Raw genomic sequence first — 23,703 nt, forward strand, 5'->3', positions numbered from 1 at the left:
TCTTCATTCCCATCTGAAAGATCTCTTTTAGCAGAAGGGGGAAGTATTGCCAGAAATAAATTCTACTTTCCTGAAAAATAAGGACTGATGCAAAACAGGAGTCATCTTTCATTGATACAGAAAAGGGAAATGACCATTAGAAAGTGGATTGCTGACCCTAAACAGATCACTGACAACCAGCAGAGAAAAGCTCTCTGGGGGGTTGTTCTTTGTGTAGATGCTTGATGCCCATATCAGGATGATGGCAATTCATGAAGGAGGGGATGAGGCAGGTATTTAGGTTCCGACATTTCAGCTCCTAAAATTAGCAGAAGTTGACGTGTACCCAATGTCCTGGGTATAAAAAGGTCATGCAGAGACAGCTGGTCTATGTGGGGACCTGGAAGGGACACAGTTTGCCATACGCAATTATACTTCATAATCACATTTTCCTGTGCCAGTACTTGATGCGCTTATCGTAGCTGCATGCACTGATATTGGTGCCTGGGGAAAAAAACAGAACTTATTTTTGTGGAGCACTGTGATCTTGGGGCCCTGTGAAGCCTGTTCTCCTTGAGAAGCCCTGGAGGGCTTCAGAACATCTGCAGGAACCCTCAGAAATAAAGGCTTTTTCTGCATGAAGAGATGAAAGGGCTTCCCACAGGGAAAACAGGCAAACACATCCTGCTTCAGCAATGAAAGCCCTGCTAGGTGAGATTGTCAGAGATCAGTTGTCAGAGGAATTTGTTTTGGGCTAAAGTAACTGCATTGACTGTATTTCAGGGTAGCTTGAATGTGGGAGAAATTTATGAACTAACAGTAGGCATAAGTGTGAGAGGTGCATTGAGATGAGAGAAATTAAAAATAAAAAGCAGAAGCTACTTGTGTTTTATTGCTGTGCACGAGGAAGAAAAAGAAGACTAAAAAATGTTATTACTAAATTAATTCGGTTCATGGGAGTAAAGAATGTCTGAATCTAAGTATGAGTGATGGCAAGTATTTTATCTGGATGCGTGATGGAAACAGTATGAGGGTACTTTTGTAGTCAGTGGCAGGAGTGCATGGTTCTTTGCAACACAGACCCTTGGAAAGCATGATACAGTAAGACTTGCATAGGAAAGAGGTGACCTTTTCTGCCTCCCTTTTCTTGGGACAAATGTGATTGAAATCTCAGCATAATGATGAACCCCTTTGCTCTGATGCAGAGGAAACAGAAGTGGGAAGCATTCATTGGCACAATTAATCAGTTTATTCTAATTTACACCAGGAAAGTTATGTCAACAGCTCATCAGGTAGAATGTGGCACAAAGCTGTCCCCACCATACCCACAGATCACATCCCTCAGTGCCACATCTCCATGGTTCTGAAACACCTCCAGGGATGGTGACCCCAACACCTCCCTGGGCAGCCTGTGCCAATGTATCACCAGTCTTTTAGAGCAGAAATTTTTCCTAATATTCAACACATCAGTGGGATGATTTCTACTAGTCTCTGAGTAAATGATGCTCCAAGACATATTGAAGGCATCCAATTATTAAGAACATGTTTAATTCAGGAGAAAGTCTGTCTGGATTCTCCTTGCACCACATCCAGCTTGAAATAATAAATAGTGCAGTGTTTCAGTAAGACATGGTGGAGATGCAGGTCTTTGCCCACTTTACAACCTTCCAGGGTGTTAGAAGACCTCAGCAAGAATTTGGACAAGTCTTCCTGGAGAATGAAGTGGGAGCTTTTTACGCATATATGCTGGAGCCTCCAAGATCAGACTTCAAGTCAGCTGTACTTGGCCACCACATGGGTTCAACCACCCAACACCCTCTCATCTTTCTCTCTCTCCAACTTACGTTTCCTCTTGGTTTCATTCCTCGCAGGTGTTACATGTTCCCATTGTCATCACCACTGTTGTTATTGGCCCACAGTGCATTTCAGTAGAAACACTTTTAGAAAGCAATTTCCCTCCTGTGCTCACATATTTGAAAGTTTCTGAAGTGGGCAGTCACCTGCCAGGCTAAACTTAGTCCATGCTGGGCCTCTTCCACTCCCAGCGGTTTCTTCCTGCGCTTGAAAGCACAGGGAAATTCGAGCAGGCAGTCTTGAAGAGGCCCCAGGCAAAAACAACTGAAAGTTAAGTAAAGACAAAAGACCCCATTGCAAACTCATGGAAATCAGAGAGAATTTTTTTACTTTTCAGTTCTTATAGGATTTACCTCTGACTCACCACTCTTGCTGTGAGCTGTTGCTCCTACAAGGTGTGACAACTTCAGTAAGTTTATCAGGATTTATTTCTAATTTAGTGTGTTGCAAATGCCTCTTAGTGCTCAAAAATTGCATTGATATGGCACAGTATATTCAGATGCAGATTGTTGAACTCCTCTAATTCCAGAGGAAGATTTTGGATGGATGGATGGATGGATGGATGGATGGATGGATGGATGGATGGATGGATGGATGGGAAGCAGGGAGGAAGGAAGGAAGGAAGGAAGGAAGGAAGGAAGGAAGGAAGGAAGGAAGGAAGGAAGGAAGGAAGGAAGGAAGGAAGGAAGGAAGGAAGGAAGGAAGGAAGGAAGGAAGGAAGGAAGGAAGGAAGGAAGAAGTGGGGGAGGGAGGGAGGGAGGGAGGAAAGAAAGAAAAATAAGAAAAAAGAAAAGAAAAAGAAAATTCACTTGCTATGTCTCAGTCACCTACAGGTTAGATACATGAGACTCAGCAAATATCTTCAGGTTCCCAGTAAAGATAAGCAAGTACTTTCAAAAGTTTGTTCATTTCACCCTAAGACGAGAGTCTTAGGTGGATCAGATAAGATGGTGGTAGAGAAGAGAGCCCATTGAATTGCAGGGACCATGATCTGGTTGCAGCAGAAGAGCCCTACTAGCTTCTTTCCATGCTCCAGCTTACAAGAACTGCAAACATTTAGTACTCACCAGTAGAGCACTGCCAGAGCTGAGCTGTACCTGGATGCAAGCCAGTAGAACTGTGTGGTGTGTATAACACCATATGGCTCAAAAGATACGAGTTTCTACTAGTTTGGGGATTTTTCCATGATACAGGCATTGGCTGCTGAATGTTAGTGCCCGTGGCACTAGTCTAGAAGAAATGTTGGACCTACTCCAAATTCTTGTCTCTGGGCTGCCTGTGAAAGAGAACAGATCCTCAGGATCCCAAATTTGAGCTATTTTTATCATGTCTGAAAGAAAATCCTACAACCTTCCCATTCACCATCCCCATGAAACTGTGGGGAATCAAACTTCAGTGACCAACAGTCCTTCCCAGGAGAGATCTGAGCTGAGGATTGCAGCTTATATTGGGCAGCAGTTCCTTCAGGTGGGAGCTGGAAGGGGATCATCCTCCTGGAGTGGTTCCTCTCCAAATCTGGGACATCTGAGGTTCATAGCTGAGCACCTCCCTTAATAAATGGTGCTTTCTCACACTCTATCATGACCCTGTTGTGTAAAGGGAAGCTCAAAGGTGTGATCTTGCAGACTGCACACATGATCATATGCAAGGAGATACAAAGGATGCTGTCAGGGCTGTCAGCACAGTCTTTGTCCCCTTTCCTGAACTTCTTCAGCTGTGAGGTTCAGTTGGTTGCAGCTCCCAAAGGTTTTTTCTCATGAATTCATGGCTGAGGTGCCCTGCCAGGGTGTTGGATATTAGATATTTTCATTTTTATTTTTCAGAAAGTGTGGCAGTACTTTGTCATAGGCTGCCAGAGACATGGTGGAATCACCATCCCCGGAGTTGTTCGAGGAGGTTTGGCATGGAGGGACGTGGCATGGTGGGGATGGGTTGGGCTTGGACTTGGTGACCTGAGAGCTCTTTTCCAACCTGAACGGTCCCATGATTCTACAAAATCTTCTTATAATGTTTATATTTATTATGTTCCATTAGTAGATTGCTTCAGCATTCCTGGATGGACCCCATAGGTAAGCTTAGCTAGAATGTTATGCTGCCATAGCACGCTTCTAAAGACAACTCTGCTCCCTTATTCTCTTTATTTATTTATCACAGTCTGTGTCATTCTGAAAGCATGGGACATGCTCAGCCAGGCTGGCTGCTGTGGGGAAGTTTTAAATAGCAGAGAGAGCACCTTTCTCCCTCCTGTCCTTCCCTTTGGAGCAGCTGGTCTGGGCTGACATGAATTTGGCAGCTTGTTCTTCAGAAGCGAATCGGTGTCTGAAAGGGTAAAGGGTATTTCAAGGTTAGGAGACAATTTACAGCCCTGACCTGGTGAAATGTGACATTGCATGCGGGGTGTGGGATGACTCCAGTTGCTGGGACTGGGAACACGTTTCCAAAGGGGAAATGTAGGCAAGGATGTAGGACTGTGCAATGGCATGCAATGGGAAAACAAAGGGTAGGGAATTGGATCATGTGGAGAAAGAGACCAACAAGTACAGAGGGACAGTGGTTTTGAGGAGAGAGACTTGTCTGACCTTCCTGTAGACCATGGGTTTGACCCGTGTGATGGGTTAATGGTTGGGTGACAGGTTGATGGTAGGACCAGGTGATCTTAGTGGTCTTTTCCAACCTTACTGATTCTATGATTCTATGACTATCGTTTGTTCATCCAATATCTGCTTTTGCCTTGATTCCCCTGGAATGAAACCGAGGGTGATTATCACAATTAGTCTCTTTTGGTCAATCAGACTGCAAAAAGGAGACGTTCCCTACCAGCTGCTAGCACAATGCTGTCTCAAGCTAGAATGGGGTAGAAATAGAAAGGTGTTGAGCAAACGTGCATTCAAACACAGCAAAAGGGATTCTTTGTAGTATATTCCACTCATTCCCAGGGCCAAAACCAAAAAGCTCTGGAAATTGAAAGTGCTTTCCAGATGGATTTTCTGGGCCAGCAAAAGTCTGGCTATCTCTGTGTATCTGTCTTGTTCTCAGAGCTGGGCGATGTTTCTCGTAAAAATGCTTTTCTGGGAGATTTGGCAAATGCAGCTTGGTGGCACTGGAGTGTTTTGCAAACACACAGAGATTTTTGCAAATGGTTTTCAAAAAATCTGAAAAGGATAATGAAAATTACCAGCTTCAGCTTCTGAAGCGGATTCTAATTTTGGAGAGTTCTCTCATTCTTTTATATATATATAAAAAAAATACCCAGAGATCTTTAATGATTGAAATTACTACAGTTTGGGCAAAAAGGAACATTTTGACCAATCTGGGATAATCTTTCTCCTCTGTTTCCAACTAAAACTGTCATCAAGTAAAACACAAAACCCAAACCTGTTTTCGTTCATCATGAAAAAGACTTTTCCCTCTAAAATCAGGAAATTACTCAGTGGCACTCTAAAATACATAGTAGCATGATTAAAAAAAAAAAGTATATATATACATATACATGCATATATATACATACATATACATATATATATATATACATATATATACATATATATGTATTGGTTTCCTCTTCTAAGTCTTTGTTGTGCAGCTGCCAAACAATAAACTTTCTGTAGTGTCTGATGCCTGTGGCACGGGCATGTGCAAAGCCCAACATGTAAACAGCTCAGTCTGGGCTGAGGGCTGTCCAGATGAAAATGTTTCAAATTTCATAAGCTTTTTTTTCTTTTTTTTTTTCTTCAATATTCGAAATAACTTGCAGCAAGGCTGAATCTTCAGGTCGAGCAGCAAAATGTGCAGCCTGTGTATAAATTGCAAATGGATTTTCTTCACATGGCTTTGCTGGGTCACTCATAGGATGGGGATGATCTTTGTTGTGAGTCTTAAATTTAAAGTCAACTTTTGTGCAAGCGTGCATAGAGATTGTTTTCCCACTACACTCTGCATTTCCCCTCGTGCCCCTCCATGTTTCACATCATTTGTTTGTCTGTCCCCATCTCTCTACATTATTTCCCACTCTGCTTTTCACATCTGTGCAAGGCATGCAAGTGGCCCTTGGAGTTGTGCAAAGTGGAGTGCTGGTTGGAAAGGATTCTCACTGACCTCAGCAGGGCTGCTGGGATGCAGCTATTATTTTTCTGGTTCATTTTCTCTTCACAGTCATTATCTCAGACCATCTAGAACACAAGAGCTGTTGATTTCTGCTTTGCCACCAAATGAACTTTGCAGCTTCTCGAAAAGATGGGTTGAGAGAATAATAAATAAGCCCATTATTTTGGACAGTTTCTGGTTTTTTCAAGCATCTCTGCAGCAGGTCCTGACCTAGAAAGCCCTCATGGCAACATATCCTGCCACAGAAATTTATCATCTGAAATCTCCGCCAGTTTGCTTGCCTGCTTCTCCAGCACGTGGTGGAGGCCCCTGTATGCTTGTTTTCATGTCTATAACTGTGCAGATCTCATGCTACAGGTGTGTTGGCCCATGTTGGGAACCGAGTGATGGCCACCTGACCCCACAGCCTGACTGTTTTCCCTCTTGACTGTGCCTCCCAGCCTTCCCTTCTGCTCCGTGCTCCTTTTCCTCTCCAATCTGTCCCTGGATGTGTTATTAACAGCACTGTCTGGATAAGGAGCAGCTCTGTAATAAGATCTGCATTTCTTGCATAGCTGCTAAACCTCAATCAATATGGTTTTAATCGCCATTTGTGTAACGTGCAATAACTATTAAATTTAAATTAAATGCACAGCTCAGAGCATGCAGAAGGCCCTGGCCAAAGTGCTAACTTTTCCCAAGTTGCTGTAAAGCTGGGCTGTAGAGAAAAAATATTTCTTTCTCTCGTAAACTAGTTAAATCCTGACTTGGAGAAGGGAGGAGAGTGGCTCCTAATAGAAACAGAAGCTTTGAGTTAGGAACTTTTGCAAAGATGCTAGTTTTTTTTGGGAAGACGTGTCTGGGTGGACTTTGCCCTGGTACTGAGAGGATGCAAAACATCATTAGTGTGTGTTCACTGCTGGAAGTAGTGCCACACATGTCATGAGCTGGGCTGGGGACGTGACTAAGTGCTGGGCTGACAATTTGCTGCTTTGCTCTTGGTCACACACCCCAGATCTTCCCAGGTGACACAATTCAAAGTGTCTCCAAGTCCCTGCCATGCTAGCCTAGGGCAATGCATCTCCAGAGGTGCCTACAGATGAGCCTCAGCTAAACCTGCTGCAGTGTGGGTGGCTAAAATGCAGCTTCCGAAATGAAAGAGCCCTTTGGCTTTGCTGTGTAAGTTGCAGTGGTGACCTTCGGAACAGTCACCTTGAGTGAAGAGCTTGCATGCTCCAGCAACAAAATGCAGATAGTGATAATTATAGCTCCAAGCTGGACTTCTGTGAAGGGTTTAAGGTGTTAGAAGAGTGAAGCTGATATAAATACCTAAAAGCTATTGCAAAGCAGTTCCCCATGGTAGTAGAATAAGACAAAGTGAATCCCAGAGGAGGTTTGAGTTTGCAATTCAGAAATATTTCTTCTTAGATATAGTGGTGATGCATTGGTACAGGCTGCCCTGGAAGGTGGTGGAGTCACCATTCCTGGAAGTGTTCCAGAACCATAGAGATGTGGCACTGAGGGGGCATGGTGGGGTGGGTTGGGTTTGGACATGGTGACCTTGGTGGTCTTTTCCAAACTTGATGATACACCAGTTCTCAGGCAGAGTTGTGTGTTGGGTACCTGACTGGCTCAAAGAGGGGGAACCACTTAACTGTGCACCAAAATCAGAAGAATGAGAAATGCTGCTTCTCTGTGCACGGAGCTTCAGACTGAGAGACCTGCCAACACAATGCACACACACTGGCAGATTGGGTCCCAAAGCATTCCAGCCCCTCCTAAAGCTGTAGTGGTTCTGAATAGCTTCAGACTATGGAGCTTTTTGGTGTTAGACTCATAGTGAGCTCCTCCACATCCTTCCTCTTTCCTCCCCCAGCCCATGGATTAACTTGTTTGCTTTGACTAAGTTGTAAGTTTTCCAAGTGGCAAAAGGATTTGTTAAAGCTCAGGTATTAATAAAAACAGGAATAACAAAGCAATTTCAAAGCATATTTCCCAACAATATTTCATTATAAATCTATATGTATAGAATTATATGCTGGCAGTGTGAAGAAGTGGAAAGAAATATGGGAAAGAAAGTGGATGTAATATTAGTAGAGGGATGATGCCAATATAATCTCCAGATTTTTATTTATTTATTTATTTTTTCTTCTAAGAAAATTTCCTTCTTGAATTTATATATGCACGATATGCATTCATCTTATATGGCATTGTTCCTTCCCCCATCCTATCTGCAGTCTGAATCCTAAAAAAGCAGACATGGAGGAGAGAGACTCAAGTAAATTTGAACTGAAAGCATCGTGCTGCGCTGAGGGTGTGCGGTCAGCTTCCAGCCCAGCTCCCTTTGATGAGATAGCTGCTTCCCAGAACCCCTACCATAGCTGGGAACGGGGCTTTATTGCCACTAATAACAGGGTTTTGGAGAGCTTTAGTGGCTTTTGCTTGTGAATGCTGTTCCCACTATGGGCTGATTCCCAGTGGGGTCAATCAACATAGTCCCCTCCAGCCAGCCATACCCTCCACACTGATTTATCCCATATCAATACCTACGTTGTGAAAGATTTGTGTTGGCTTCCATCAGCTGAGAGCATGAGCACATTCTTTTTAAGCACAATTGAAACAGAACATGGCAAGGGAGATCCTCACCTCTGTATCGATCAACTCTCACTTCTAGTTTCTGTGGCTGGCATGGGGGTTAATGGGTGTGTATGGTTGTGAAATTCTCTCTCTATATATGTAATATAATATAGGTATATATATGCATACACACATACTATACACATTAGTGTATATGTATATATATGCATACATATGTATATACTAAATGTGCATAGACATAGGAAAGATTAGTGTGTGTATATCCCTATATATATCCCTATGTATTTTCATATGTACAGATAAATGAATGTGCACATGTATGCAAACATTGATGTGGAGGAGCCAATCTTTACATCCACGTATGCTCTTGTGCAATTCTTTTTCTTTATCAGAAGGCTTACACACATACCATACCCTTGTGAGATACTTGCTTGGACAATCTAGGGGCCACTGTCCCCTCCCCAGATCTGAACTCTGAGACTCACTTCAACTTTGCTTAAAGCTGCTCTGCTCCAGCAAACACATGCATTCAAAGCCCAGAATAGAAACAGCAGCGATCCATCGATTGTGTTTTCTGGGAAGTGACAGAACATCTCCACGACTGGGCAGACACGGCTGAAAGACTGGCGAAAAACAAACCGGTTAATGAACCACCCACCCTTAACAAAACAGCAGCGGGGAGCACGGAGATTAAAAAAAGGCTCAAAGAGAACCCAGCTATGGTTAAGAGCAGCCTGACTATAACCACTGAATATGTGGGGGGAAAAAATGGAGAGAAAAAATGTCAGTAAGGAAAAGAGCTTTTCAGAATCTGTGACTGGTGTTGACTTATAGGTACACTAACAAGGGGGAAAAGCATTCTTTCTCTTTGATTTAGGGACTGCAAAAATAAACTGCCCCAAGCTCACCCCCCTCTATCTGGAGACGGACTGTCATCGCGTGCCATGCTGCTTGGTGACAGCGCTTTATAAACACTGCTTCTTGCTGCAATCTGCTTTCAACGTCATTGCGTACGGAGGACAGCAGGCAGGGGTTGACTTTAATGAGTCTGAAAGGGCATTTGGGAGTGATGTGCGCAGATCTCATGAGTTTTGAGTGAAACTGATGCAAAGCCTCAAGAAAACAGCCGTAGTTCAGAGCAATTGTTAATTGTGATCAAGTTTTGGACCTTGACACTGTTGTAAGTGGAACAAGAAATAAGCAAAACAAAATTCTTAAAGCATCAGCTCCATCCATGATTGCCAGAAAGTTCAGATTTGACTTCTTTCTGCATAGACTAATAAACTTCTAAATCAAGTAACCCCAGCAGACTGCAGTGAATTGAAAGGAAAACAACTTATGGTGAGAGGGAGAGGGAAAGGGTTTCTCCTTCTTCCTTTTCTCTTTCAATCAGGATTTATTGGAAGGGTAGGATTCATTATTTCCATCCTCTTGACCAGCCCCCATCTGGAGCTTAGCTTTTGAGTCTTGATCTCACTGTCAGTGCTGGAGACAGGCAGGCCACCACTCCAAGCTTGAAGCCAAGTGGATCCCAATGATGGATTAGTTTGTGCTTATTGATTTGCTAAAGGGTAGTTTGGGTCCATTTGAATGTGGGGCTGAGTTACAGTGTGGTTGCTTTGGGAGCATTATGTACACCATTTCTGCCAGATTTGAGAAACAAAAGCCAAGCTTTCCCCACTGCCAGCACTCTATCACAATGACCCTCTGTCACAGAAGGCTTACCTCTTCTCTTTGTTGTCTCAGCACAGTTGCAGGGTAAAGGGTTGTGACATTTGAAAGGGCTCCAGCTGCTGTTTGGCTGCAAGTACATGGAGATGGAGTGCATTTCTAGGGGCTGGAGGCTGGTGCCATCCCATCCCTGGAAAGGTTTGGGGGTGGTGATGACCGCAGTGTCAGTGATGGAGAGAAAAATAAGCACCTTGATATAGAGTGAAGTTTGCAGCATGTGGTTCCCTATGGTCTGAAGCATTTGTATAGGTAGTTTCAGGCTACATCTGGGGAAAGCTTAACATTTTCTACTCAAGAAAAAAAAAAAAGGTTTTCTGAGAGCACCATTGGGCTGCAAAATCTTACCAGTCTATATCTCAGAGGAGGAAAAACGTGGTAGATGGTTGTGGTGGCCAGTGCTATTGGCAAAGGTACTTTGCCAAAGAATTTTGTTTCCAGGGGACCTCACTGAGTAAGAGCAAGAGTTTCAGCTACCACATTCAAAACTGACTCTGGTGCATCCAGATGTTGCCTTAAGCGCCCTTCTGCTACATCTTGTCTGAGACCCATCAAGTTCATGTCAGCAAGGCCAAATAAATGCCTCACATGGGCTTATTCACTGTAAGCATGACTGGCATGTCAATCAGCAGCCCAGAGGGTTACACAACCATGTCATCTGAGATGAAAATTAGTCCAGAAAAGAGTAGTTGTTTTCAGGCTTGGTGGGGGAATTAAAATATAAGAAGAAAACAGCTTGGATTTTCAGGAGGAGGTTTCAGGGACACAAGAAAGCCACAAAAATTCTTATTTGGAAACCTGAAATGGGTTTGTTCAGTTTGAAAGGAATAGGTTTGGTAGGGTTTGGAATATTATAGTGTGGAGGAGTGAGATTCTTTAGGTCAATTTTATGTGAAATATGCCACTTCAATATAAAAATTCTTGAATTAAAAAAGAACAAGAAAACACCTGCCAGAATTTACAAGAGAAGAATATTTGATTTGAAAAAGAAAGTCGAAGAGGAAGGCTTTAAGTTGAAATAGTAAAAGCAACAATAATGGCTATGATAATTATATATATTTTTTTCTTACTCAAGATATCTACAAAATTAAATACCAAAGTTTTTCATTCTTCCTGGACTTTTTGCCAGCATGTTGTATCTGCCAAATGAATCACCTGCTGACTGCTTCCCTCTGCCCCGTCTGGGGCCTTTCATCTTATGATGGTCTAAAAGCAAGGGGCACAAATGCAGTGCTGACCCTCACTTCAGTGTGGGATGGTGGGGTCCATCCACCTTTAAGTATGTTGGGTTGAGAGATCAGCTTTTTTCCCACTGCCAGAAGGTTTGAAGGTCTGAAGCTTCAGGAAATGTTTTAATGATGTCCACATTCTTGGGGATCTTCTCTTCCCCATCAGACACCGAACCCAGGGGCTGCTGTCTCAACCCAAGAGCAGACAGTACAGGCAGCGTCTCATGTTCCTTACACCCAAGGCTCCACTCCAGGATTTAACAAAGTGTATTTTTGAGGTTTTATAATTTCTTCCACAGTTACAAACATCTGAACAAACATCTGCTGGTGAGGCTGGTGAAGGGGGGCTGCAGAGAGGAGAGAAGGAGGGAAGCCAGCCATCAGTAAACTGTTGGAGAATCCAAAACTATGAAGCTACAGGCAGAACAGTCAGTTTACAAAGTATTTTATATTTCTGGTGCTTCTTGTTGCCAGAAGTTGTCTTTGTTCTTCAGAACAGCTGTGTCATTCTCTTGTCAAGGCTCTGGAATTTCTCCTCGTGCTCTGGAAAACTGTGACAACACATTCCCCATTCTAAAAAAGAGAGCTATTGATTTATAGGCTACTGCCAGAATTGGAAAAGAACAGTGATTGAAAAGTGCACTGTTACTTTAATGGATTTGGACTCAATGATCTTTATGGATCTCTTTCAATTTGGGACATTTCTCTTCCCTTCCCTTCCCTTCCCTTCCCTTCCCTTCCCTTCCCTTCCCTTCCCTTCCCTTCCCTTCCCTTCCCTTCCCTTCCCTTCCCTTCCCTTCCCTTCCCTTCCCTTCCCTTCCCTTCCCTTCTCCTCTACTCTATTCTGCACTGCTCTGCTCTGCTCTTCAGAGAGAAACTTAATGGGTTCTCCAAATCTACTTCTCAGTATGGCTGTAAAACTCATCCACTTACCTTGAAACCATAAAGTATAGTGGCAGAGGTGGTGACACACTCTTACATTTTTTTTCAACTCTTAGGAGACCCAGATAAACAAAAAAATCCAAGGTGACCATTTTCCTGTAGGTAAGAGTGTGTGCTGGAAACAAAATGTTTTTTATTTTCCTTATGTGGCTGCACCTTCTACATGATTTTGACTAAGGTTTTTCCCCATTTTCCTGATTTAAAGCATATTCAAGTCAACTTGAACTCTGCAGAGTTTTATGGTTGGGCTTCTAGCTGGTAATATGTTCAGTGTAAGCTGTTCCCCATAAAGACCAGGTGGAACATCTCATGCTGTATTGAGTCACAGCTCATGTTCTAGTCTAGTGTCCATACGTACTGTTCCTCCTGACTCATCCTTAGCACAACCCTGGGAACTAAATGTAGATGTACCAAAAGAATTTCAGTATCCAGAGATCATGAGAACACAAGAATGACTACAAATAGTCAAGGAATGAGAGTTGACTGTGTGCCAATGTTTGCCCATGGGCAGTGGAGGAGTTTCTGTATACCCTAATTGCTTTACGCAGAAAGTGAACAGGGAGAGGACAATGGAGATGATGAGTATTAATAGATTTTAAAAGGTCTTAGTGGAGAAAAGAAAACATGTTTGTGAAATACAAACGTAGCCTCAACACCATTATACTGATCTTTATGGCATTTTGGGCTCCTTTCCATCTGCTGCATGTCTGCTTCCTAAATTGGCCCCCAAGAGCAAAATAAGTTCCTTTTCCTTCTCCAAAACTAGTTCTGTCACAGCTAAGTGAAAAACCTTGCTGTTTGTATTACTGTTCCTCAGAGTACTATGAAACCAGAAGAAAATGGTATTATTATTAGTTTTTTTTCTGGAGGGGCTCCTTTCTTGCATTGTCTAAATATTTCTCCCCAGATAACCTCCTGGATGCTGGTTAGCGACAGTTTTATTAATAGGACTTCTTTCAGGCTTAGCTATGACCGACTTAGCATGCATAGAATTATGTGCTTGATTGAGATACTGTGGGTTCACAAATGAAGTCCCTGAGATAAGAGGCTGTGAATGACGTTCAAAGCACAAAAGGGTGCGTACATCTCTCCTGGTCAATCTGGGACAAAAGCAGTTTAATGCAATCCTTTACGCAGAGAGGACAGTCACATTTGGACCACAGTTTGTGGCATGGGTAACCAGGTAATTAGAACAAGATTGCTAAAACTTCAGGGAAGCTGGCATAACACTTGGTCGAAAAGGCTTTAATTCATATGCCTGGTGTCTGTGATGGATATTCAGCACAGCCCACACATCAGGGCAGAGGAAATTGATTAGGAGTCAGCAGCTCTGTCTCATAGGGGTTTGTACCAAGTAACAACACTGTAAGCCTTAGTGTTATGGGTCCTTGGCATTCATAGGGATGTCCTTGAGTTGAAACCACACTGGCCAGGGTAAATTTAAATCTAAAATGTCAGTATTTTAAAAGCAAACAAACAAATAAAACCCCAAGGGAAATTATACTAGTTAACCCAAGGAACTTAAGAATGTAAAGGCCATCTGGGAAAGCAAAGTCACATTAAACCTTTAAGTATGCTCTGTAGCTTTGGGTGAAGAAGGGTGCTCTGTTGACTGAGTTCAGCAAAATGTGGAGTGATGCTGGTGAGAAGCTGGGTAAGTGTCTGTGCATTGGAGTTGGTCTGGGCATCAGAATTACTGCTGAGGGCTTTCAATCCCTTGGAAGCTGATGCAGTAGATCTGGAGAAGTATGGGCATGGAACCACTGTATGTAGATGCAAGCATTGGGACCACTTTATTTGCTGCTTGCCTTATCCTGACCTTTTTTATCAGCCAGTCCAGTCCTCTGGATCCCTTCTGCCTAGGGTCCTGTTGTCCTCATGGATAGCTGCACCTTTCCTTTAACTACATAGAGATGGCATTGGTCTTGAGTGTTCCATACCACTCTGAGAGAGAACGGGGGGAAGGGGATGGGGGGAAGGGAACAAAACCCCAATCATCTTCAATCTAAATATAGCCTAAATTTGTTTCATTCATTTTCAGTGATACCTTGTGGCTGGGTAAATGATGGTTTGCCTTTCCCTTCAACTCCATGGTGGCATGTGCTGAGAGAGGAGAAAATAGCCATAGACACCACCCACACATCTCTGAAGCTTTCCTGAGAGGAAACCATGCCTGGGTGGTAGGGCTGGTCAAACTGTCTGCCACAGCCTTGTCAGCTGTCATGCACAGCCCTCCAGTTCTGGGTGGTGTTTTTATAGGGCCATGATTAGAGGTGAGGCATGCTCAGCCTTTCAGCCCAGTCCTTCCCTTTGATCTGGCCGTGGGAATTTGCAGTCATCCTTTCTTTTTTTGTTCTGGCACAGTTTCTCCTGGCCTGCAGTCTGCCAGAGGGCCAGCTCAGGCTTTCTGGGTGGGATTCACCGGATCAAGAAAAGGCATCTACATCTGCATGAGTCACCCAGGCTCTTTATATCATCATTGTAAAACTGATTGATCCACTCTGTGGAAATCAAAGCAATTAATCTCTTCCTTAAGCACAGAAACAAAGTCAGTTAAACAAAGTCAAATCACACCCTAGAAGTGTCCCTTCCACTTTGCTGGTATAAATGGAATGAGAGATGGCTGACACATCTGGCTGCCTACATCTAAGTGTAGCTGAGATAAATTCTTTCCCAAGAACAATCCATCAAAGTGATTTAAGTATGAGTTGCAAGCAGCTCTGGCCTTATTTCACCCACACTTGCTATTGATGCCTAAATAAACTCAATAGGCAATTACTTTCAGTCAGATTCACAAAGCTTTATGTATTTAGACACATTGACTGTAAGGATGTCTGCTGACAATGTGCCTGTGTAAATGTGTTCCCTGATGAATATTTACCTCTAATTTAGATGAAATAGGCAGATTTGGGATAGAACCTAATCTAGATATTATAATCTTCATGACAAAGATATGTTTGGATCTGTCAAAGAACATTGCTATTCTTGTGTTGGTTCCTTAACTTATGTTCTCTACATACTTCCTTCCAGACAGTCTCCTGGCTGCCACTTAGGCAACTGTTTTATTAATTGGACTTTGTTCAAGGTAAACTATGACTGAGAATTACAAACAAAGTGATAATCCCCTGAATGAACTAATTCAGATAAGGGCTGAACAGGGTGGACACAAAAACAGTGGCCTGGTTTTCAGCAGCTGCAGGATTAGTTGTGATTCTTCTCTTCCAAGTCCACCAGATGTTTTCTTGTTCTTCCTTCTCCTAAGCCAGAAGATGCTCAGAAATAGTATGGTAGGAAGAAAAAGACAGGGCATTGGTAGGATATGTATGTAGGGGAAGGATTCATCCATAGGATTAGGGATGATTAAATGAGGTACCTAGTAAAATATGATCTTTTGATGTTTTCTACCAAGAGAGATTAAACCAGTGGGTGGAAGGAACAAGATATTGGTGGTGTCATTCCATGTCACAGATGTTTGTGCTGCAGGGTTAGGGGCTTAGAATGGCTTCAACCCTTAAGAGCATGAAAATCTCAACTAGGTGGTAAGGGTTGTGTCATACTGCATTTCACTTTGAAGGAATTAAGGAGTTTGTGTGTAAGGTGTTAACTATGTCTCATCTCCACTCAGCTGCTTTGCTGCCAAAGATTAAAATATAATCTTAAGCAACGAGAGATGGTCAGCTTCACAAGGGAAATTTGACCCCAAATATGCAGTGTTATGCTCATGCTGGAGAGAGAAGAGGCTGAATATGTTGAGAGCAGAATACTTCCAAGGGTGTATGTTTGTATACTGTCAGGTCTGCATCAAGGGCACTGTTTGCACATATATATTTACATGCAAATTTATTCATAACAAATAGGCTTCTCTTCATTTATGTGTTCACCATAAGGTCAGTCCAACAATCTTCCTGCTTTACAGGAACGTTTCCATCCACAGAGATGCTAATTATTATTACTGTTATTATACTGCATTAGTATTTCCTGAGAGGCTGATTCCCTCATTGAAGGTAGAGAACAAAACTATCTAATGGTGTGAAAGCTATAATCTGCTCTTGGTGTATCTTAGGACATCAGACTCCCTGCTTATCTGACAAATGCTTTTGAAAGGAGCTAAAGACTACACCAAAGGAGACTGTAAAATGAAGTTAAGCCTACGCCCACAAGCAAGGAGCTAGATAAAGGAGATACTCCCAAGGACTGGATATCTTCTGTGGGCAAATCTCCTCATCCTTACACAAAGGGTGCTAATATCTCATCTTCTTAAACAACAACAACAAAAATATATAATAAGCATCCTCCAGCCCTCTTAGTGTGCAATTTCCTGCAATTATATGTGGTAAGCTGTGTCTTGTCTCATCTGTCAGCAGCATACTGGTTATAGCAATGGATCGCCACTTTGAATTTGTGGGTTTGAATCCCATTTTCAATGCAGACCATCATGCTTTGTCTCAAAACAAACCCAATAGAAGTCTGTGAGGCAGTCTGCAATCTGGTGTGCAATCACTTTGCTGGTCTACGCTTATTCATTCAGAAGCTTGGACGTCACATTCTGATACTGTGTTTTCTTCTTTTGCGTTCAAGCTCAGCGTCATCCCAGAGGCTTCATAGAATGGAATCCAGAGTGGCAAAAAGGGCATCGCCATGTAAAAACAGAGAGCAGAACAATCCTAGAAGTTAGGGAGCAGTGGGAAATAGGACGTGATGCACAAGAAGCAGATGGTAGAACAAGGTCCTGAGAAATGTCCATACAGGCCGGCAGTGGTTTTCAGAAGTTGCTTTAGGAAAAGATATAAAAACAGGGCAAAACACCCCTAAACCCTCTCCTAAACCTCAGAGGCTTCCTGAGTTAAGCATTTCTGCGTATTTGGTAAACCTCAATGGCTCTCACCTCCGAGAAGTGGTCCAGTGACCCTTTACACACACACAGATTGTGAGTTTCCACAGTATCACAGATTTTCATGATTAAACTGCAAGAACAAAGAACCATAGAATGGCCTGGGTAGAAAAAGACCACCTTGCTCATCCAGTTTCAACCCCCCTGGCATGGGCAGGGTCACCAACCAGCAGACCAGGCTGCCCAGGGCCACATCCAGCCTGGCCTTGAATGCCTGCAGGTATGGGGCATCCACAACCTCCTTGGGCAACCTTCCTTTGCTTTCCTCTGAGCCCAATTAGCTCTTACACTATGGATTTTATATTCCCAACAGCCTACAGATGAAACCCTTTTAGGACAGAGGCCTGGGACTATCCACAGTGCTGCTGTAATCATTTAGAGGGCATCAGTGGTAGGGGAGAACTTGAGATACACAAAAGACACTACAGGAGGAACACAGAAGCAGCAGAAGAACAAACAAAGGACATCTGAAGCCTTTTGGTGCTAAAGGAGGGGCTGACTAATATGGGGAAATGGAGGATGTAAGAAGAAATATCTACAGGCTATACAAAATTGTTTTATTGGACGTTTGATTCAATGACTTTCATAGACCTCAAAGGCACCCATGGCATGGTTTTCTTGTTTTAATCTGGCTGTTATCATCTCTTTCAGGTTGAATTCACCCCTGATCAGATTGAAGGTGAGAAAGATGTGTTTCTCTTCTTTGCACCACTGGGAGGCAAGTGCTGGGGTGAAATATTGGTGGATATTGGAGTAGATATTGGAGCTCCCTTGAGAGAATCATGTGTTCATGGTTCTACCTCTGCCTCATCCCTCCTCCAAATCTTCCATTGAGTTGTTCAAGGGAAAAGGGGAAAAATCATGCACCATGCAAATTAGGCATATATTTGGTCAAAGAAAACATCATTTCCTCTGCCTATGAAGCAAAAACAAAGAAGAAATAACCCACTCCTCCAAACCACAGTACAAAAATATGCCTTTTAGCTAAGAAAACCCATCAATAAAAAAATCAGTCCTTTCAAGAGAAAATCTCCTAACCCCACTTTTGAGAGCTCTTCTCTGTATTTAATCAGAAATTAATTTATTACAGTTTTGTGACATCTCTCCAGAAACCATCAAATAATGACAGCAATGATGGTTTTTCTTTCAAAGGAAAACATCAGCATTAGTTTTGGAACCTTTTGTCCCAGCCTAAGAAAATGATACTGAAACCTCACATACAAAGTCTTGGGAATAGTATCTGTTGCAGCTGTCCACTTTTTCCTCAACAAGTATCTGCTTTGTACTTAAACGATAATTGATAGATTGAACTGAACATCTGGCAGAGCTTTGCTTTGGTCTCTAAACCTTTGGAAGAGCTTGATAGAGCCTAAGAAAAATGGTATCATAAAATGAATTAATAAACGCAGATGAGAAAATTATGGGCCATACATTCAGAGTGGTTCAGAGAGATATAGAAGGAAGGATTTTCTGAACTGGAACCAAATGCCTCAGAAATTGAGGCATTGCTATAAACTTCCAAAATTACCTTCAGATTTTCAAGCTGCCCTTCACAGTTTTAGTTTCTGTATTTTAACAGCAGGTCAAAAAATCTTGTGAATGGAGGCAACTACTAGTTTCTAGGAAAGTGCCCCTATTCTAGTCCCAAAGCTATGGGAAATCCAATGAAGAGGCCCAGTTCTGGACCATGAATCTTCAAGCTATTCCAGAAACATGAAACAGCTGAATCAGTTAATGCCTTCTGGATTGAATAGTACCCCACTAGTTTCTATGCCTTGTTTCTGTGTTCTTAAGGAGAATAAGCTCTAGAGGCTCTATCAGAGAGTGGGAAAAGCACAGTTAAAAATAAAAAATAACATATATCTGGGCATATCTGACTTTCAGCTTGTCTCAGTGGCTAGAAAAAGCAAATCTGGAGCAACACCATGGCTGCCATGAAAGGTACCAGGTCTGGAGCAGATGTAGACTATACCTAGAAACTGAATTTTCTCTCTTTATAGCAGCCTCTGCTGCCTTCTAGTCTATCTGTGCACACTGAGCAAAGCTGGGGACCTGGGACTTGTGAAACAGGATGTCCTTGTAGCATCAAAGGAAAAGCCATGGGGCAGGAAGCTGATAACAATCTCTGTGAGCAAAGCTACGAGACCTGTATGTAAGGCACAGCAGGATAACGGAAAGTCATCTGTGATTCTGTGGTTCTGTGATTCTGTGGAAGTTTTACTGTGTACCAGCATTAGGAAAAACACCAAATGAACCTACCATTATTCCCACATCTGTTCATCGGTTCTATCATGAATGGCTGGAAAGAGTGCCTAACAGCTTGAATGTCACTTGGGGAGCAAGTTGAAAAGCTCTGCTTCACAGAATCACAGAGTCATAGAATGGCTTAGGCTAGAAAGGAGGTCAAAGATCATCCAGTTCTAAACGTGATGCCATGAGTTGGTTCCCACCAATTAGATTACACTGCCCAGTTCTCTGTTCAATCCAGCTGTACCTGGATTGCCCCTAGCATGCACTGTCCTCAATACCAGTGTGCACAGGTGAAAACGTTGCCAAGATGTATGCTACCAGTTCGACAACAAGGACAGCTGGTGTTTCAGTGTTTGTGACTATTATTTTGTGTTAAAAACATGGGTCAGGAAATGAACAACACCTGGCATAACTTTCAGCTGTTACACTAGAAGGACTTGAGTGATGGGGCTGATAGAAGCTGTCTGTCAACCTATTGACCAACTGACCCCAGCTGTCTTTTTGACGGCTGATTTTGTGTTGAGGTGATGGGGGAAAAAGAGACAACAAAGTTTCTTTAAGTTTTTCAAGCCATATTGAACCACACCTCCTTGCTAAGGAAAAGCTGTTGCTGTAGCAGACATACTTCCTTGCAAAGGGTCACTGTTATGGTAGCTCCCAAAAATGTTACTCTCAGAGGAGGAAGAATGTTCTAGGGGTGAAGCCCTGTGTTATACATCCATCCTCACATGTCCTCCTGCCTGCACTGCCAGTGAAAGTCAGCAGTTGTGGCAATGTGTCATTATGAAACTGGATTCCTGGCCTTTTTACAGACGAGAAAAATATGAGCTATCCAACATGAGAAAATAGGTAGCAATTAGGCGTATGAAAATATAAACTGCTCCTGCCAGTGGTTTAATGGCTAGCAAGGGGACAAAGGAGACCATAGCCATGCTGGTTTCATTGCTTTGATGGAAAGTTGCATTAAGCCAGAAAATGTAAAAGCAAATAATAACCCTCCCCCCCCAAAGAAAGCTTCTGTATGTTGACAGAATGGTGCTTCCAAACCCACAGGCCAATGCTCTGATCAGAGGTGGTTACATCTGAATTTGAATTGAGAGAGATGTGAGTTGTCAGCCACTGATGGATTGTGGGCCTTTAGGAGCTGGTGCAAAGGGTGCTCCAGAAAGTGGTCTTAGGGGCAGGGAGATGAGCAGCTTGGGGAGGCACCTGTGTTTCCCATTCTCCTTGGCTACTTAGACCCCCCAGGAAAGGACACATCATGGAATGGGGCTTTGACCCCCTTCTCCTGTCAGCAACGAGCCCACGAAAATCCACTATTGCCCTCTGCTGGAGTGAGGGATGCTGATGGGACCCGGGCTTCAGCTGGTAACAGAGGTAAAGACTGGAGAGAGAGGAGGGAAGAGAAAGTAAGGGAAAGCAAAGAGGAGAATGCAAAGAAAGAAACAGGAGTGTTAATTAGTCCAAAGTGAGAAAAAAGGCATCATTGTTTGAAAGCACTGGATGAGGAAGGAAGTGAGTAAGATAGGAATGGAACAAAAGGAAAAGGAGGAAGAAAGGAGGAGAGGAAAAAGAGCAGCACTGGAAGAAGAAAGGAGAAAGAGAAATAAGTAAAAGTAAAGTGAAGTGAAGAAAAGTGAAGGGGGTAGGAGTGACGAGGAGAGGAGAGGAGAGGAGAGGAGAGGAGAGGAGAGGAGAGGAGAGGAGAGGAGAGGAGAGGAGAGGAGAGGAGAGGAGAGGAGAGGAGCAGTGGTGGAGATGTTCACAAAGATGTGAGAGGAGTGGAGGAGAGTTGGCTGCTTTAGGGGAAGGGCTCTGTCTGGGGAAGCAGACAGGTGTAGAGTCACTGGAGTGGTTGCATCTCCAGAAATGGGATCTGGTCTGGCCTCAGGAACTGACGGCATAGCAAATCTGACTTCTCCAGACACGGCTGGATTGGCTGCTAGAAAATAGAGAAATCAGAGGATTCTTTTAGAGATGTCCACTGACACTATCAAACATAACAAGTGATTAATGATAAGGTTTTTCTCATATACTCACCATACCCCAGCACGGGGCTGTTGTGTGATTATTTCAGTGGGTTATCATGGCGTATCTAATTACCTGCTCATGTAGAGGCTCTTCCATCTGTGGGCTGTCAATGTTCTGTAAAGGTATAAATGCTAAATGCAACTTCCAGTTAGCAAATGAGCATAATGGCTACAGAATTCTGTGCTGCCCTGAGCATTCTTGCTGAGCTGGAAAGATCTCAAGGCCAACCATTCCTGTGAGGTTTTCCACACTTTCTGATGATAGCTGAGCCAGAAATACCATAAGAAAAGCATTTGACCTCTTCAATTCCATCCCCTGCTTGAACCAGGAAGTGCAGCAGAGGAACAACGCAAACATTTCAGATAACACCACCAACAAAGCTCATCAAATTTGTTCCCAGACTGCAAAATAAAATGGTCATGCTGAGTTAATTAGGGGGAAGGGCTGGGCTGGTTTGACTTTATCTGTGGGGGCATGGCATGCATTTCTTTCTATCTTGTTGTCTTCCAGAATTTAAGGAAGCATTCTCACTTTTCGACCGTACTCCCAAATCTGAGATGAAGATCACATATGCACAGTGTGGAGATGTCTTGAGAGCTCTGGGGCAGAATCCAACCCAGGCTGAGGTCATGAAGGTGCTTGGCAGACCCAAACAAGAAGGTTGGTGTCCTCTTCAGTGTTCATTTTGAAAAACATCTCTTGAAGAATTAGTGATGAAGGAGATGAAGCTGCCTTTTTTCTGATGGAAAGACTAATTGTGAAACAGTGAAGGGTACAAAACAGCTTCTGCAAATCTCTAGCAGAAAAGTAACCAAGGATGAAACCGATCTGACTGTCAGTATAATTGTCTCAAATTTTGGGAGACTAATTTAATGGCCATGTGTCAATATGTTTACAGTGATAAGATGTTAACTTTTAAAATTGCTTTGAGGGCAGGCATTCACTTGTATTTACTAAAAACTCAGACATTTGAAATCATCTAAAGGAGCAAGAGGATAGGCTGAAAGAAAAGTTACAGCTTGTTCTACAAGTGTGTGTGCTAGATGCTTTGTAATAATTGCAGTTATATCAGCCTTCAGCATGCACTGCTTACAGAATATTGTTTATAACAAAGGAAATCTCACGTGGACTGCATATTTGATTCAGGGACTTTCCAGGTGATTTCTTTGTTCTTTTTGCTGAGGTTAATGGAAACAGACCTTTGGGCCCTCATTCAAAAGAGGTGATACCTTTTGATATGGCAAAGACACAGTGCAGGATGGGACAAGTAGTCCTAAGGGACTGTAGTGTCCAATGATACTTTTGAAAGACAAAGAATGAGGAAAATGGGATGCACAACTGTCGTCTTTCAACCCCCTGTTCACACTGAAGCTCCTCTCCCATTATGGTTTTACACAGCTCTGCGATATAGGGCTGCAAAGCAAATCTGACTTCATGTCAGGAACAAGATTCTTTTCTATTGTCTTCTGTTTAGTTTTGTATTTTTATTGCATCAGAAACCTTGGGATTCAAAGTGTGCTTGCTTTCCATTCTATTCGCATATGACAGACACATGATATCTGATGTGATAACTAAGTGATATCTGTTTATTATTTGGTCTATTAAAAACACCCTTTTCTTTTTGGTAGGCTTCTTTTTCCAACTTCGACTATCCATTCCTCTGCCTACACTCACCGTATTCCTGCATACCTGCATCCTCTGTAGCCAGGATTTATTTCTATGGTTCTACTCTCACCACTTACCCTTGCTCCATGCCCTGGCACAAGTCCTCAGCACTCCCAAAATTCACTAAAACTTTCATTTTTATCTGTGCCTTTGCAGACATGAATTCCAAGATGATTGACTTTGAGACCTTCCTGCCCATGCTCCAGCATATTGCCAAGACAAAAGACACAGGCACCTATGAGGACTTTGTGGAGGGTCTGCGTGTGTTTGACAAGGAGGGAAATGGAACAGTGATGGGGGCTGAACTCCGCCATGTTTTGGCTACACTGGGTAAGGTGAACTTTTCCTTATACGTTTTCCTCACTGAGGTCTTTCCCGTGCAGATTGTATTAAGTTGGGTGATTTGACGGGGAAAATGACCATGCAAGTCTTCAGTCATCACATTGTCCTCAG

General features: G+C 42.9%; 1 protein-coding gene across 1 annotated transcript in view; it reads left to right on the top strand.

Moving 5' to 3' along the window:
- Positions 1–23,703, top strand: part of MYL3 (myosin light chain 3) — a 33,868-nt gene that overhangs the window by 4,033 nt on the left and 6,132 nt on the right. The window contains exons 2-4 of the mRNA XM_015852988.2: positions 17,956–17,983; positions 22,096–22,245; positions 23,407–23,580. Coding sequence (XP_015708474.1) covers positions 17,956–17,983; positions 22,096–22,245; positions 23,407–23,580 — 352 coding nt within the window. The remainder of the gene's footprint in view (positions 1–17,955; positions 17,984–22,095; positions 22,246–23,406; positions 23,581–23,703) is intronic.

Source organism: Coturnix japonica, chromosome 2, assembly GCF_054131305.1.
Source record: "Coturnix japonica strain WE chromosome 2, WE-NBRP24, whole genome shotgun sequence".
NCBI lineage: Eukaryota > Metazoa > Chordata > Aves > Galliformes > Phasianidae > Coturnix > Coturnix japonica.